The sequence below is a fragment of the Pipistrellus hanaki genome (genome assembly GCF_964339955.1).
Source record: "Pipistrellus hanaki genome assembly, chromosome: 3".
Taxonomy (NCBI): Eukaryota; Metazoa; Chordata; class Mammalia; order Chiroptera; family Vespertilionidae; genus Pipistrellus; species Pipistrellus hanaki.
In genome coordinates, this window is record NC_140505.1 from 18,499,912 (window position 1) to 18,517,681 (window position 17,770).

Below are 17,770 nucleotides of genomic sequence, written 5' to 3' on the forward strand. Positions count from 1 at the left end.
TTTTAAACTTTTAAGAAACTTTCATACTATTTTTCAAAGTGACTGCACCAACTTATATTTCCACCCAAAGCACTAAGAGTCCTTTGTGCTTTACATCCTCACCAGCACTTATCTCTTGTCTTCTAGGTAAAAGACATTCTAACAGGAGTGAAATGATATCTAACTGTGGGTTTGATTTGCAATTCTCTGATGATTACTGATGTTGACCACCTTTCCATGTTCCTGTTGGTCATTTGTATGCCTTCTTTGGTAAAATGTCTAGTCAGCTCCTTTTCCTTTTTTTTCTCCCAGCCCCCCAGATTATTTGTATTTTGCTTATTGAGTTGAATATGTTTCTTATGTATTTTGGATATTAACCTTTTATCAAACATATGGTTTGCAAATACTTTCTTCCATTTTGTAGGTTGCCTTGTCACTTTGGTGGTCATTTCTTTTGCTGCACAGAAACTTTTTAATTTGATATAGTCATACTTCTTTATTTGTGCTTTTGTTCCTTATGCTTTTCGTATCAAAACCAATATCAAAGAGCTTTCCCCCTACGTTTTCTTCTATGAGCTTTATAGTTTTAGTTCTTACAGTTAAGCCTTTAATTCATTTTGAGTTAATTTTTATGAATGGTGGAAGCTAGGGGCCCAATTTCATTGTTTTGCATATGAATATCCAGCTTTTCCAGCATAATTTATTGAAGAGACAACCCTTTCCTTATTTAATATGCTCGGACCCCTTGTCAAATATTACTTGATGTATATTTGATAGTTAATTTCTGGACTCTTAATTCTGTTTTATTGGTCTCTTTTATTTCCATGCCAGTACCATACGCTTGATTATTAAATCTTTGTAATAAAATTTGAAATTAGGAAGTGTGAAACTTTCAGCTTTGTTTTTTCTCAAGATTGCTTTTGCTCCTCGGGGTCTTTTGGGGGTTCCATGTGAATTTTAGGATTTTTAAAAATTTCTGTGAAAAATTGAAATTTTGAAAGAGATTGCATTGAATATATGCATGGCTTTGGGTAGCATGGAAATTTTAACAATGTTAGTTCTTCCTATTCATGAAAGTTTTAGTTACTTCTTCTTATTTACTACAAATAAACTTGTAAAATAATTATTTGAAATTTCCTTAATTATGTTAAAATTCAAATTTTCAACTATGACATATCTAGTATCTTTTTTTCTTTTTAAAATGATTTTGCCATGTATCCAATGACCTCTTTTGAAAACACAAGTCTTTTTTTTTTTTTTAGCTTAAGGATTAATTATGATGATTGTATTAATTATCATTTCTTTCAGCTTATTGTCTTCTAACTTTCCTATTATATTCTATTGTATTTCCCTATCTCAGCATTATCTCTTGTTAATTATTTCATCTTTTCTTCATCATTAACATTGTGCTATTTTTCTCTTAGCTTACTTAATCAGCATGTATTTATTAAATACCTGCTCTGTACCCGATGTTCAATAGGCAGTGGAGATTTAAGGGGGAGAATTTCAGATATCAACTCACTTTCATAAAACCAGATCTAGTGAGGAAAACAAATGGGGTAAGCAATTATAAGAGCTGTATTAGAGAGAATTTCCTAAACTGAAATTTCTTGGTTCCCAAGCTATTGCCTCTCATCACTCTAATCACTGGTCCATAATTGGGGACACTTGGGCTGGGACTTTCTAGCCAGATCCACCAATAGGAGCATCAGAAGAGACTAGCCACAGGAAGAGGGAGGCAAGGATACTTCTTCCTGCTCATTTTTTGTCTCTGTCAGCATCATCCTAGCAGAATTTCTTCATCAGGGAAGTAGCAGTTGACCCTTATTTCCAGCTTCCCCCAACCCCCAAATGCTTGCAAAACCAGCTTAATGGTGCCCCCTTGAGATGCCAGCACTAGTTTGGCGAGCAATCATTCTTTGGAGGTCTAGGTCATGACTCCTTAAGTCCTGAGGCACCAGTACTCACCATTCCCTCCTTAGACATTTGATATCTCTCTAAGCTTCAAAATGCTATAACCCCAACCTCACCCTTTGTTCCTGCATCTCCCCCCACACACACACACCTTCTAGGGTGGGGCCTGCTTCCCACAGTTCCCCTTTGACTTTTTATTTCTCCTATTATTTACATTAATATTTTCTGTTAAAACAACTGCCTTGCTATGTTTTACACCTGTCTTCTGTGTCATTAGTTCAGATTTCTGCAATATTCAGCATGCTATTTACCACCTCTATATTACTAATTCAGCAGTTTTTATTGTATACATTTTTTATGCATACTGTCAATTTCCTTGATGTCAGATGTTATTCTATATATAACTCCCTATTCTAGATTCTCAGTTGCTATTTCCTTTTAGCTTTAAAGAACTTAAATTTAAAGAACTTAAATTACAAATTATCTAAAATGTCTCTTGTTTTGTATCTTAAGAAGAAGCCACTTAATATCAGTTCTATGAATTGTCTCCTTCATTTTTTAAAAAATATATTTTATTGATTTTGTACAGAGAGGAAGGGAGAGAGAGAGAGAGTTAGAAACATCGATGAGAGAGAGTCATCGATCAGCCGCCTCTTGCACAACCCCCACTGGGGATATGCCCGCAACCAAGGTACATGCCCTTGACCGGAACCGAACCCGGGACCCTTCAGTCCCCAAACCGACGCTCTATCCATTGAGCCAAACCGGTTTCGTCTGTCTCCTTCATTTTTTAAAATATATTTTTATTTATTTTAGAGAAGAAGAAAGAGGGAGAGAGAGATAAAAACATCAATGAAAGATAGAATCATTGCTCAGCTTCCTTCTACATGCCCCCCACTGGGGATCCAGCCCTAAACGCAGGCATGTGCCCTGATTGGGAATTGAAGCCTGACCTCCTGGTTCATAGGTCAATGCTCAACCACTGAGCCACACTAGTCAGGTCATCTTTTTCATCTTACCTAATAATAGACAATCTTGTAAATTGACCATACCTCTGCTACACCACCACCCAATCAGGAGTGGTATGCAAATTAACCCAGCAAAGATGGCGGTTAATTTGCATAGACAGGTACTGAATGATGGGGGCGGGATACTTGCCCCACTCCCAGTCTCTCAGGGCCTCTGGGCATCATAGAAACGTAGGGCCAGCACAGAAAGGGGACTCTGGGGCCTAAGCTGAAAGGGGCTGGACTGGAGTGGGAAGGTGGTGCTGGCAGCCAGGGAGAGGAAAGCCCATTCTAGTACGAATCTTCATGAATTGGGCTTCTAGTTTTATTATAATCCTCTTTATGTGGATGGGGATGTTTTCTGTACTAGTAGAAGTTGCATAGGTTCCCATCTGAATCTTTCAAGCCTTGGATGTCAGACAGGCGATAAAAGTTTTTAGTTTACCAATTCAGAAGCCAATTAGGTTGGGTGACCTTTGGTGGGAATCAGAGGTGGAATCGTTTACCTCTGATTCTAAGAGTTTATTTCCATAATTGGGATTATATTCAGTATCTAGCAGAAATTTGTCTGGTATATTTGCCCTCGTTTGGGAGTCCAGAATGTCAGTGTCCCTGCTACCAGTGTTAGGTGCAAGCCAGGCCTTCGTGGTATTTGGGTGAGATGTCTGGTTCCTAAATGGCTGCCTGTTAGAAGCTGGACCAGATATATGACACCCCAGTTGTTCTCTAACCTCCTACTCCATTTAATCTTTGGATCTCCACATTGAGAGGTGTTGATATGCTTCCTGTTGGAACTCTTCCAGTTATTTCAAAGGTCAATTGGGGAGAGCAAGAGGTTGGGTAGATCCTTTCTTTAAATGATCTTGGTTGTATGGGATCTACTAGAAAGGTCTCAAAGTTTCTTGTTTATATCCCATTGTCAATACAGGGCTTTCCTTTTTATATACATATTTACTAGTAAATATCTAATTATTAAACAATTGGTTTTCTGTGCTTCATCAGGTTGATTACAGATTACCTGGTATTGTCAGCCTGCAATCTTTATTTAGCACCATTGAGCAAGACTTTCTTTAAGAGATCTTGCAATCAAAGAGAAGGAAAAAGTGGCAAACACAGTACTAAACAAAAGTCACCACAAAACATAACCCTTTCCATTAGCAAACTGATGTCTTATGTTAGTCACTTACTCTCTCATTTAGACTAATTTCTGTATATTTCTAATAAATGAGTCAGGTGGAGAAGGGATTTTTGACTCAATGATATCTTGTTGGGAGAGCAAAAGAGAGTTTGTGGTAAGAGTGTGGAGGAAACGTGAGATTTTTTTTAAAAAATTTGGAGTTTACGCACACTCCCTTCATTCACAGTTTTGTCATCAGTTATGTGACCTTCATCACACTTAACATGAGAAATCTGAATCATAAAGGCTGTGACAATATATGGATCTCCAACAGAAGGAAGCTGGCCTTACCATTTGGGGACAACAGAGAAATATGAAAATGGGTCCAGCCATTTGCCTGCAATACAAGCCTATTTGAGGATCTTTTGCCTCCTAGACACTCATGCAGATCTCGTAATGTACAGCACCACTGACAGAAGACATCGGTTGCCTCTGGGAGGGAAAACATTAGGAGTAAAATTCAAAAGCAAGTGAATTCATGGATTGCTGTGCTTGTTATTCATCGAGTGTTTTTGACTTGCTAAAAGCAAGCTTAATGTATTTATAAAATTTATAAAGATGTAACTGATTCTGGAGCTCTGCTCTTTACAGGGAACATATTTCATGTTATTGTAAGCACTGAAGAAAATTAAATCAATAAATCCACAGCCTGTAATTTGAGATACTCAATTGAAGAAAAAATACATTGTCAGGGAGGGAGGGGGCTCATTTCCATGGAGGAGGACTTGTAAACCTGTCTGTGCGCTCCTCTGCCGGGCTTTCAAGTGACTGCAAGAATTCAGCTGGTGCTGTAAAACTACTCAAGTGTTGTTATGACACCTCGATGGAAGCAAAGGTCAAGTCCCCTGTTGTTCATGAAGCATCTGCTCAAGTGGAAAGCCATGCAAATGAAGCTCTTTCTGAACTGTCCATGCGTCCTTTTCCCTGAGGAAGCTTTGCTGGTGCGCAGTCAGCCCGCATGTCCGGAAGCGTGGTGAATTTCTCACTGGCATGGATGTTCTCTGTGACCGCTGGCCAGCCAATGACCCTCTCCACACATCTCCCTTCCACGTGTAAAAGGTTAACAGCGCCACTTGTTTTGCAATGTGCCCGGAGCCCTCTGTGAAGGGCACTACACAGATACCCAGCACTTGTGTTTGAATAGAGGGCACTGCATTTCTAATTATGTGTTTGGTTGGCTGGGTTATAGATTTTATTGTGGTTCCATGTGGCCCCTTCTCCCTGGTTACAAATAAAAGACTATTAGGTAATCTTACTCTTATCATCTTCTAGAGCCCCTTAGAGGGTTAAGGAAATGCCAGAGGTTACAGATTAATAATGTATTCTTTAGTTAATAAAAAAAAAATCACACACATCTCAGCTGCATAATAGCTGTGGATGGCAATTTATTGGGCCAAGTGTTTCATCTGTTGCTAAGCAGATAATGCCGGCAAAGACTCATGAAATGAGTTTTGTTTTTCCGGCTCCCCAGTAAATCTTTTATCCTCTTATCAATATCAAGCATTAAGCACAGTTTTGTTAAGGTTTATTTTAAATGGGCCTGTGCATATTTGGGGAAATGATCCTCGCATTCTGGAACTCCTGAAACAATGAGTTTTGCGTGTGTATCTAGGTCGTGACAGTAAGCTCATGTTTTTACTGTATTTGGAGCAAATGAGAGTCCTTCCGGCCCTGGAGCTAAGTGTCCTATATCCCCCACTTGTTTGCAGATTTACGGAAGAACTTCGAGCAAGATCCGCAGGGAAAGGAGGTTCCCATCGAAGGCATGATTGTGCTGCACTGCCGGCCGCCAGAGGGAGTTCCTGCTGCCGAGGTGAGAGGCGCCTGGGCCAGGCCTGTTCCCAAGAGGGAGGGCGAGTCCTGTGTGCTCATCCGTGTGGAGTGAAAGCCTGTGTCTGGCATCCGTGCCCTCTGGATCCAAATGATAAAGGTGGTGAAGAAATAGCGAAGGCAATAAGTTGGAAGAGGAAATTGCCTCTCGTCTACTTTCTTGTTGACACTGAGCTCTTTCTGGGCAGCCTGGATAGAATTTGGTCTGTGTTCTTGCTTTGGTGGCCTCAGATCATGTAGGTGGCACCCTCTGTGTCCTCTGCCAGTCACCTTGGGCATGCTGATGAGCACATGGTTTATAGACCGATCTGAGCTCTAGCCAGCAAGGCCGTGTGAGTGAGTGTCCAGGGAAGGAGTGTCCATGTTCAGTGGTGTTTGCATGTGTCCATTCTTCTCTGGCTCCTGGAACATCAGGGAGCCTTCGTTAGGTTTGGGGCACTGTGCTCACATGATGTAAAAGGGGCTGAAGCCACACAACTGCGATCTGTTACACTTTCTCCTCAGTGAGGACTTTATTTTTTGCATGCTCTGCCATACTCTTTGAATATAATTGTCAGTAATAGGAGACTATGATGACAGGATGGTTTCCTGAACCTTCCAGTCGCTGTTAAAGATGTTCTGAGAGGCCAGTAATACAGTGACTAAAGCAGTGTTGGCGGACGCTGGTGCATCAGAAATACCGGGAGTGCAAGTTCATAAACACGGGCCCGAGGGGAGCCTTGCACAGTGTGGCTTTTCTCTGGGAAGCTGGGGAGCTGTCCTTCGAGCTCTGGTTTATTCATTGAGAAGAAGAGGTATTTCAAAAAGTCAAACAACGGAAAACAAAAGGAGCCTCTGCTTCACATTCTAGCTAAAGTTGTTGTGGGATTTCATGGTTGAGCAGACAAAAGGGCGGAAAACATACAGGGGAACGAAAAGACACACACACTGGCCTGTGTAGACAGAAAGTGTGCTGGGCGGACAGTAGTCAAGGTTCTAATGGTTCAGAGAAATGAAGCAAAGGGACTTGAAAATTAAAGCGAATACTCCATGCATGATATGAAGTGATTAGAAAGGAAAAGGCTTATTTTTTTAGGTTTTTATTTAATGGGAAAGAAATATATTTGATTTTTTCCTTTGCCACCACCTTGCTCCTGAGCAGGTGCCAGGCAGCAGAGTGCTCGGTGCACAGGTGAACATGTCAGCCTCATTTAAGGGACACCCTAAGCGCTCCTGGGAGTCTAATTTGGGCATCAGCAGTTCACTCCAGTCACTACCCATCTCTCAAAATCCCTGTTCCCAAACGCTCACGCATAAAAATGTCTCGCCCGTGTCACACTGGCTGCACTAACAGCCAGGCTGCCTTCCAAGCCTCAGTCGGGTCGCCACTGTCAACTTTGGCAGAGAAACGGGGAGGAAGGTCACGTTTTCATTAGCTCCCTGTCTGTGGGAACCTAACATTCTCACATGTCTAGGAATCAATTTTTACAGCTGGAGGAGAACTTTGATATTTACCTGGCACAGCCTCTGAATTTTAAAGGCAAGAAAACTGATGCTCCAGTCAATGACCTACCAAAGGTCTTGCAGCCTTTCAAGGGCTAACTGTGTTTAAAATCTTTAAACAGCTCCTGGAAGCACTCAGGGTAAAGGTCTCTGTTCTCCTGGTGCCTCACGTGGCCCAACGTAATCTGTCCTGCTGTTCTCTCTGACCTCATCTTCTGCTCCTCTTCATCTGACCTCCCTATGGCCACACCGGCCTCCTCACTCCCTCTCAGGTGTGCCAGTCATGCTTGTACCCCAGGGCCTTTGCACATGATGGCCCCTCTGCTAGAACATCCTTCTGCAGCTAATAGATTGCTTCATTCCTGTGGAGGTGTTCTCTCTTTTCCGAATCCAGCATGGAAAAGAAATGGGTCCAGTTGCTGGGTGGGGGAGCTGGGGATTAAGAAATAGAAGAAAGAAAGCAAGACCCAGAAATAGAAGCAAGCTGGGAGCCAGGTGGGACACTCTTCTATCTGATGGAGAGGCAATGAGCCCTCCCAGCATATTTATTTTATATCCCCCCAAAACCAGGAAGTATCACCAAAACTTAGGATCAAAGGAGCTTATTTGCATTCTTAAGTAGGCCCTAGCATTCCTAGTGCTTGACTGGATTTACATATCTAGACCCACCCCTGCCTACTCCTGGGCTGATATGAAGGCCAAGCTGATTACACTCTCCGCCATCTTGGGAACTGTGTATCCAAGACGAGACCCTTCCAGTCATCTGGGACTCAGCTGACAACAACATAAAGAAACACCCATGTGCCTTCCCAGGTGGCCCTCTCCACATTCCTCCCTTTAGGCTTGCTCATATATTACCTGCTCAGTGATGCCTGCTCTGGACACTTAATTGAAAGGGTCACTAACCCACCCATTTGCATATATCGATACTTTCAAGCTCCCTTCTCTGCTTTATAATTTCTCCTTATCATAAACACACTACTGTATTCTCTCTGCTCATTGTCTGTCTACTCCACTAGAATATATAGTTCTTGAGAGACATTTTCTTTTATTTTTCTATTGCTGTATCTCTAGAAAATAAGAGACTACTTTTAGATCCAGAAGTTCAGTACATATTTGTTGGCTGTGAATGAAAACTAGTTTTCTATTTTGACGAATATTTGAGGTTATAGGAGGGTCTACCTCAGACAAAACTGTGAAATCCATTAGACTGGCGTTTTTCTCCCATTATCTATCAAGTGAGTAAAACATCTTCCACAGGGCTGTCATTGGAAGAGGGGGTTCCCGTGGGGACATGGGCTGACCTCTGGGAAGCAGCATTCCTATCTGTTCAACCACTGGGGCAGGGCTTTACCCAGTTGAAGCTTGGAAACAGCTCTTTGCACATCCCTTCACACTTCTTGCCTCTGTTCTTGAAGGCAAATGAGTTCTGCCTGTTCACTCAACTCATTTTCCATCTTCATTAGCTTCTGAGGGTGCTCTTCAGCTGTCACCACAGGAGCAGAGCGGATCTGAAAACTTCCAGTGGCCACACAAACCAGTGTCAGTGGCAAAATGTTCGGGACAGATGCTGAACAGGGGAGAGAGGATGCAGCACAGACGTATCCAAAAGAAAGCGTAATTTCTTTTGTGGTACCTACCCTCCTGTCAAATTTCCAAACTGTAGGGATTCACTTTCTCTATTAGTTACCTAGGGCTGCTGTGACAAATTACTACAAACTAGATAGCCTAACACAATAAAAATGTATTCTCTCACAGTTCTGGACACTAGGAGTCAGAAATCAGGGTGAAGACAGGATTGGTTCTTCCTGTGGGCTCTGGCAGACAATTTGTCTGTGCCTCTCTCTTAGCTCCAGGGGTTTTCGGTGGTACGTGGTGTCCCTCGTGTAGACACATCACTCCAGTCTGTACCTCTGTCTTCACATGGTACTTTCCTCTCTGTGTGTCTGAATTTCTCTCTTCTTTTTTAAATACATTTTTATTCATTTCAGGGAGAATGGGAAAGGGAAAGAGAAATAGAAAAATCAGTGATGACAGAGAATCATTGACCGGCTGGCTCTTGCACGCCCCACACTGGGGATCCAACCTGCAACCTGGCATGTGTCCTTAACTGGGTATTGAACCATAACCTCCTGGTTCATAGTTTGACGCTCAACCCCTGAGCCATTCTGCCATTCCGCTGGGCTGAATTTCTCTCTTCTGATAAGGACACAGTAACTGGCTGAGGGCCAACCCTGATTCAGTATGACCTCATGTTACTATTCTAGGTCACAGTCCATCTGTAAAGACCTTATTTCCAGATCAGGTCACAGGCACAAGTTCCCTGTGGACGTGAAATTGCAGGGGGCACTGATCACCTCAGCGCACTTCCCATCCTCCCTTTGACATCACATCACTTTTTCATGTTAATCATGTATGAGTTTTAGGAATACATTTTCGAGTCAGGCTGGCTAAAATTGAAGAGGGCTATTCTGATTCTGAGGAGCAACTGGGGTTAGAGGGTGGTTTAAGATACAAATTCTGTGCTGGGAGCAGGGGGAAAGCTCTGTTTCCTATATTTTATATTATAGATGGATATGGAGAATGTTTCAACCACACTGTGGACTGGGCTATTGTGGGGCCCTAGCAAGCATTTATAGCATCATCTTAATGCAGGCAAGCGTCCCCGCTCCCAGCCCTTGAGTTATTTGGAATTTCACTTGTTTATGAGCTGATCCTACCTCTATCTGCGCACCAGTATTTACAGCTCCTTGTCTCAGCAGTAGCTCACACTGTAGTTATTACCACCATCTGTGTTGTTGGGGAAGGGAAGGCAGAAAGAGAGCTGAGAGCTGAGGAAGAGAAGGATGGGGAAGGAAAGTGCAAACGTGCATAACCTTCCACAGCTGGGGTCTCCCGGGGTGGGGATGTCTGCCAAGGCCTATCAGGTGGTCTGCAGCTCCTGAAAAGTGTATCTTTGTACATCCTGTCTTCAGAGTCTTGTGAGGAGCCAGCAGTGAATGACTCTTGGGAATGGTAGTAATTGGGAACTGTGCTTGGAAATGGATTGGTTATCTAACTGTCACTGTGATTAGTATTATGCATCTTCCCTGAGCAGTCCATGCTCCACCCTCCCCACTGCCCACCTCCTGGGGTAAGGGGGGTTGAGGGGGGGGATGAGGGAGCTGAGGGGCCCTCACTGAAAAGGGTTGTGGCAGGCAGGGCTGTTGGGTTTGCCCTGCAGTGGCATAGGAGGTCTCCTACTTAGCACATTGAAAGGCAGTTGGGGGCAAGTCCAAGTCTTGTTTTAACAAGACATACACAATGGTCTTCTTACTGTAAGATAGAACTTTTTGGCAATTAACTCATCTATGTGACCAAAGGAGGCGGTTTATATAAGAATAGAAAGAACTACCATTTATGGAATGCCCCCAGGTGCCAGGTACTATGTTTAGTGGTTTCTTTATGTAATTTAATTTGCAAAAGACTTCCATGAGATTCTAGAAAACTATGGGTGTTTTCACACCCCCTTTACAGGGCCTTGTTCAAGCTTTCAGATCACTAGGAAGCCAATCTAACCTTAAAGTTTCAGTCATTCCTTTCTGGAATAGTTTCTGGGGTGTGTGTGTGTGTGTGTGTGTGTGTGTGTGTGTGTGTGTGTGTGTGTTTATTTGTTTGTTTTTTAATGCAACTGTGGGTTTAGTTCCTTTCCTGAGTTTTTTGGAGCTTGGGAGCCATAGGTCAGTGAGAGCATACATGTTTGCTATAATACTTGGCTGTCCACCCTTAGAATTAGAGGTATTTGGATTAAAATCTCTTCTCACTAGTATGCTAATCCTAAACCTGCTGTAAATTCTGTTTCTTTATTGGAAATAGATAATCTTATGATAAAACTAAGACTAAGACTACTGAGAATAGATGCTTTTGTAGTTGATGGGGGCAAGAGCTGGGGCTTGCTGTTATCCTAGGGGAGAGAAGTATAGAATTTCTAGTTATAGACATGTGTGCCTGGAGGAGCAGAAAAGGGGCATATAAAAGGGAAGGTGAGAAGGCTAAGGGTTATATTCCCTCATTACAATTTTCCTACATTCAGTCATGGCCCGGACATACCTCACTGTCATGAATTTACCAGATGTATTCTGATAAATGTATAGTAATGTCTATCACAGGGTTCTCTTTCCTGGTGTACATCAGTGAGGTAGAAATGGAACTGAGGATTGTTAATGTGACACAGTGGGGGGAAAGTATGAAATTTGGAGTCAAATAGGCCCAGGGTTAAACCCTGACTAGCACTGAGAAATGCTAGCAATTTACTAGCCACTCTGGGCGTCAGCTTCCTCATCTGAAAATCACAACAATAATTTTCTTCTAGGATTGCTGTGAGTCAAAGAGAAAACAACCTCAAGAATATGCAAAACATTTAGCAAAATTTCTTTTTTTTAAAAAAAAAAATATATATTTTATTGATTTTTTTTTTTTTTTTTTTTTTTTTTTTTTTTTTTTTTTTTTACTGAGAGGAAGGGAGAGAGATAGAGAGTTAGAAACTTCAATGAGATAGAGTCATCGATCAGCTGCCTCTTGCACTGGGGATATGCCAGCAACCAAGGTACATGCCTTTGACCAGAATCAAACCTGGGACCCTTTAGTCCGCAGGCTGATACTCTATCCACTGAGCCAAACCGGTTTGGGCCATTTAGCACAATTTCTAATACTAAATAAATAGTAGAGATTACTGTGATTTGTGTTCCTTCTCTTCTAAAGTTTCATGAACTGTTGATTCTCAAAAAAAAAATAAATAAATAAAAATAAAGTGCTGGGCTGTCTTATGGTTGGGGAACCAGATTAAAACTGAAACTCTCCCAATATCTAACATGTCTTCTGCCCCGTGAAGAACAGGATGCTGCTAAGACCATCCCTCCTTACCCTGGGCTGCCCATGAGCTCTGCCTCTCCAGCCAGGGCCCTCTGTTCTTGTCCTTCAATTTCATCAAAGGACAAAGACACTCACCAAAAAGCTCCCTGCTTCCCTCTCTTATAATCTAGCACACGGGAAGAAATAAATGGTTTTGACAGAAACTTGTGACTATCAATGTTTATTCACCTTACTTGCCCCATTAAAGAGTCTTATGAATGCTAGTATTGCTAGTAAAAACACTTTGGAAAAATGGTGCATGAACTTGAAGAGTCTCACCAGACTCATTTAGATACTGGTTTGGATGAAATAATAGGTCACACTCTTTCTCCAAAATACTAGAATGTGAATGGATAATAATTCAAGCCTTTCTAAATTCTGTGAGCTCACCCTATAGCTATATGTACTGGACTGTATTTGCCACTACAGGTACTTTTAACCTTAACCTTGGGGCAGTTCTAACTAAAGATAGCAACTTTAGGACTTGACACTTGTTGTTTAGCTAAAACCAATTTGCTCCTTTCAAAACAATTCATTATCCCACACTGCACTATTTTATGCTCCCCCATTAAATGGAAAATCTATCTTTCATAAAAGTTAGAAATTATGTCCAATGAAAATCCGACGTTTTAATGGTTTTCCACAGATAAAAATTGTAGAGTTCTCAATAAACCCTGATTTACTGATGTTGGCTATAAAATGGTTATTGCTGTTAATAAAGCCTGTAAATCTTAACAGGTTATATTTGCCTTGGACAATAAAACTTGCCATAAAGGCTTAGTGTCTAAGGCTAATTCTGCTCACATCAAGGTAAACAGCTCCTCAAAACATTTCTGTGTCTGGGAACCAGGGCCCCAGAGCTAAGAAACTGGCAGTCTAGACTTGAGCCACCAGACACTATTCTTGTTTTTATCTCATCAAGAAGTCAAGACTGAGCTGGAATTAGGAAACTCAAAAAGATCATGGACCTAGAACAATGCATTATGGGTAAGGAAAAGGTTCTCTCTGCTGTCCACCACTTGAGTTTTGTCATTGCCTGCTCACTAGGTCAGAATGCTTGTATAACAGAGAGAGGGAAAGTCTAGAAGTGGAATGAAATAATGTATTTTCTACGTTATAAAGTGTGCCAGAGCCATATGAGTGTTAGAAGCCAAATTATTGGGGAAGAGGATGCAGAGTTTAGGGGAAAAAGGTCATTTCCCTTTCTAGATGCCTTTGTGAAAATCAGTGTATTTTGTGGGTTTTTTTTAAGGGGTTCTATTAATCTTGGTAGACTTGGTGGATGCTGTTGTTGTTATCATGATTCCTGATGTGTGGTAATTTCTTTGTAAATCTTACCTCCCTCAGGTAAAAGCCCAAAAATGCTTTTCTCATCATTTTCATGGTTCAGCCACACTAGTCAGGTGTTCTCACACACAATGGGATGGAGGAGTGAGCAGTGGAGGGTGGTGTTTGTGCAGAAACCTCCTCTGGAGAGGGTGGTGTGGCGATGCCAGCTCTTGTTGGCATCTGGAAGAATGTGCACCCATCCTAAGTCTCATAGTGTGATCCAGGTTGGTTTCTTAAACTGTAAAGGTGTTGCAAAGTGACTGTCGCCTTCCCTGCAGTATCGTTGGACATTGTTTCTGGCTGCTTGAAAGATAGACCTGGCACTTTGGCTTTTCTGGAGTCTTGGCACACTCATTTTTAATAAAGTCCTTTCCTGCAGAAATTTTCCAGAGCAGAGTTTCTTGTGTGCAATGAAGGGTCCTGCCTGTAACAGTGACTGTGCCATCTCTTACTATCTGAGGATGCCTTTGACCAATATGTAAAGGGGGCCATTGGAACAAGCAAGTCACTATGAGCTAAAGGCCATGTGTGAGATATTAATCTGTGTTTCTTTCTCTGGAAAATAAGGAAGGAGACTAGAGTGCTCCTAAGGCCCCTTTCACCTAATTTATTCCTGATATATAAACAGTACAGTCTGCATGCTATCAATGACTTGCTTTAATAATTCAGCCCAGACCGATGCCAGACAGTTTGCAGGTCAGAAGTCCTTTGCCCTTCTGCCCTGGGAGGGTATTCTTGATGAAAGGTTCCTTTATTTCAGACGTGTTCATTGGCATGAAACCCAGGAGAGAATCTTATGACATTGAACTGTTTAATATGAGAATTGCTAGACTATTGTGTTTAAGCTCAATCAAACAGACTATGAAATGAGGATTTTATTTAAAAACTAAGACTCTTAATAATTCACTGGGGAAATGCTAAGTGAGGCGCCCGCGTTCTGAAGCAGCGGACCTCAGGTATAAATAATTAATCTAATTTGGTGTAGCCAAAGCCAAGAGAATGTCTAATAGTCCAGATAAACTTTGCCTTGAGGAGACTGACAATGAGGACCTTTGCAGAAAGCCACATTTCATTCAAATGTATGATATTGTAATAGAAACCTAATGGACTCTAAGAAAAGAGAATATTGAATTGCTTAAATACTAGTAATTAAGTGCCAGTAAATTACTTCTCTAAAAATATTTCTGCTAAAAAATTTGCTATCGTAAGGGAGATGGGAAATGAGGTTAATATAAGTTATTTAAAAAGTGAATGTCTACAGCCCAAATACCATCGTCATTAATATTGGTCCATAAGTAAATTATATTAATGTGTTAATTTTTATCACATCCATATCTAGGAAGCTCTAGTTCCTTACTGAGGAAGGAAAGGATAGAAAATATCTAAAGTTCCTGATTTGTATTTATTTTCCTATTTATTTATTTATTTTTACTGTGAAACATGGGAGAGAAAATTACAGTGGTCTCCCTTATCCACTATTTTACTTTTCATTGTTTCAGTTACCCATGGTCAACCAGGGTTTAAAAATAATAAATGAGAAATTCTAGATAAATAATTTTTACCTTTCCAAATTATGTGGCAATCTGAATACCTCACTCAATCTCATCACATAGGCATTGTATCAAATCACATCGTCACAGTAAGAGAATGAGTACAGGACAGTTGAGATATTTTGAGAGAAAGACCATATTCACATAACTTTTATCACAGAGCATTGTTATAATTGTTCCATTTTATTATTAGTTATTGTTAAGCTCTTACGGTGTCTAATTTATAAATTTAACTTTATCATAGGCATGTATATATAGGAAAAATAACATAGTTTATATACAGTTTGGGACTATTTTCAGTTTCAGGCATCCATTGAGGGTCTTAGACCATATGCTCCATAGATTAGAGGGGACTACTGTACACTTTTCAAGGCAAGGGGTGAGGCCCCAGATGAGATTAATGAGATTGCTGGCTGCTGGTCTTGCCTCCCCTTTACTTTTTCTATGTGCTAAATAGCTCCACACACTCCACTCTGACTGTGTTCCTTACAGCCCTGTCTCTGTGCCTCTTCGTTTCTCCTTGCTGGGAATGTCCTTGGCCTCCTCCATCTACCTGTACTTTACACAGCCTTGGAGGGTCTGTTTACAGCCAGCCAGTCCTTGACTTCGTCCAGGGCCATCCCAGCTGACACATGTCTTTCTCAGAAGTATCTGAGAAAGAGAGTAATTTAATGGAATGGACTGCTCAACTAAGGACAACATTCTCTGCATCTCTCTAAGCTAGTGCTTCTCAACCTTTCTAATGCTGCCACCCTTTAATACAGTTCCTCATGATGTGGTGACCCCAACAGCTGGCTTCTGAGCCGGTTACTCTCTGTCTCTCTCTTTTTGTTTGTTTGTTTGTTTTTGTTAATCCTCACCGAAGGATTTTTTTCCATTAATTTTTAGAGAGTGGAAGGGAGCAGGATAGACAGAGAGAAACATTGATGTGTTAATTGGTTGACTCTTGCACGTGCCCCAGCTGGGGCTGGGGGATCAAGCCTGCAACCAAGGTGTGTGCCCTTAATCAAAATTAAACCCAAGGCTCTTCAGTCACAGGCATCCGATGCTATAACTGCTGAGCCAAACTGGCCAAGGCTAAGCCTGTTCTTTTAAACTCTGATGAAGCTTCTCTATGTGCTGGACATTACATGCTGAGGGAGATGGCATGCCTGTCCTTAAGTGGCCCACCATCTCCTTTCGCACATATTCAGTGACTAGTGTTAAGATAATAGAAGGCCATATGTGAATACATGCGCACCTATTACTTCTCCTCTATTTTGTGCTCATTCTATGATCTATGTCTAGCCTTACTGTTCGTCAGTGGCAATTAAACCCTGTTATTTTGTGACATTGGAATCTGCATCGTGTTCAAGTTCTAGAGATTGTTTGGCCGAATTGTTCAGTATCAGTAGTGAGGACTTTGGACAGACTGTGATGGGATGGAGAGACACTGTTAACAGACCATTTCTTTATCCTCCTTTTGTTTTTTTTTTCCTGGTAGGAAATTACATTCTTTTTCCCTCCAAATAAAACATATTGTCATACTGTGCCTAAGATTTCTCAAATTGGGGGAGAAAATGCAAATGGATTAAGAGGGAGGGCAGTTGGGAGGGCAAATTAGAAGGTTAGTAATCAGTCAATCAATCAATCAATAGTAAAAATGTACAGAAGAAAACACATAAGAAAAAGAAATGCATGAGTTCCAAATGAACATAATGAAGGCATAGACCTTTTTCTCTGCCCTGTGCCTTCTTACACAGTTTAGTGGCAATAAGCAGTCTTTATATCTTGAATTATGCAGGAGTGACACAGCCTGGGAGGTCTCCCCATAAAAAGCCACAGTTCCGTAATTCAGCAGGAATGCTCACGGGCAGGAATCACGAACTCCATCCCAGTCCTGCTGAGGCAGCACCGATTTTTATGCTTCTAGGAAGCACACACACACCATCCTGATTCACTTAGTAACCGCGGACTGCCTTTGTTTTTTTAAGCAGAACTTCATAAAACGACAGAAGCAGCAGCACTACAGCAACAGCTTCTCCTGGTAATCCTTTGCCATGTTTCCCAAATCCTAACGGCTGACGCTATAGTCTATGTGGGCAGTAATGCCACGCTCGGTCACGTCTCTTGCTTTTAGTCAACTGTGGGCACCTAGAAAGTACACGGGCACCGTGGGCCATTTTTCACATAAGTGCTAGTAAAATAGAGCGTGTCCATTTCTCCTTCATTGGGTAGTTTAGCCCCGCAGGATAAACACCTGCCTACAGGTGCTATTGAGGTATACCCAGAGATCTTATTGCAATTGAGCTTCTGTTCCAGAATCTAGGGCCTCTTTCATTGTGCGGCACAGCTCTTAAGCTCCCCCGCTTAATAAAACTCCTCAGGAGCCACGATCTTCTCTCGGAGCCACCTTACATTCAGCACAGTAAGTGCAGCGAGGGAAAGAGTAACTTAGTGAAACTCCCAGGGCTTGGGTTCGTATAATTTGCTGTGGCTTCCACGCCACAGATCACAGGCACACCAGCCCTGGCTTAGCAACTGCAGATGCACACAGAGCTCAGATGCACTTGGCTATATCAGTTAAGCTTCCAAGAAAAACATCCACCATTCCGAGCCGAACAGCTGATAAA

At 41.7% G+C, this 17,770-nt stretch overlaps 1 protein-coding gene across 9 annotated transcripts in view; it reads left to right on the forward strand.

Annotated features, from left to right (window-relative positions):
- UNC5D (unc-5 netrin receptor D) overlaps window positions 1-17,770 on the forward strand; it is a 495,999-nt gene that overhangs the window by 310,175 nt on the left and 168,054 nt on the right. For all 9 annotated transcript variants that reach the window (XM_084879252.1, XM_084879255.1, XM_084879254.1 and 6 more), the window contains exon 4: window positions 5,787-5,890. In XM_084879252.1, the coding sequence (XP_084735378.1) occupies window positions 5,787-5,890 (104 nt within the window). The remainder of the gene's footprint in view (window positions 1-5,786; window positions 5,891-17,770) is intronic.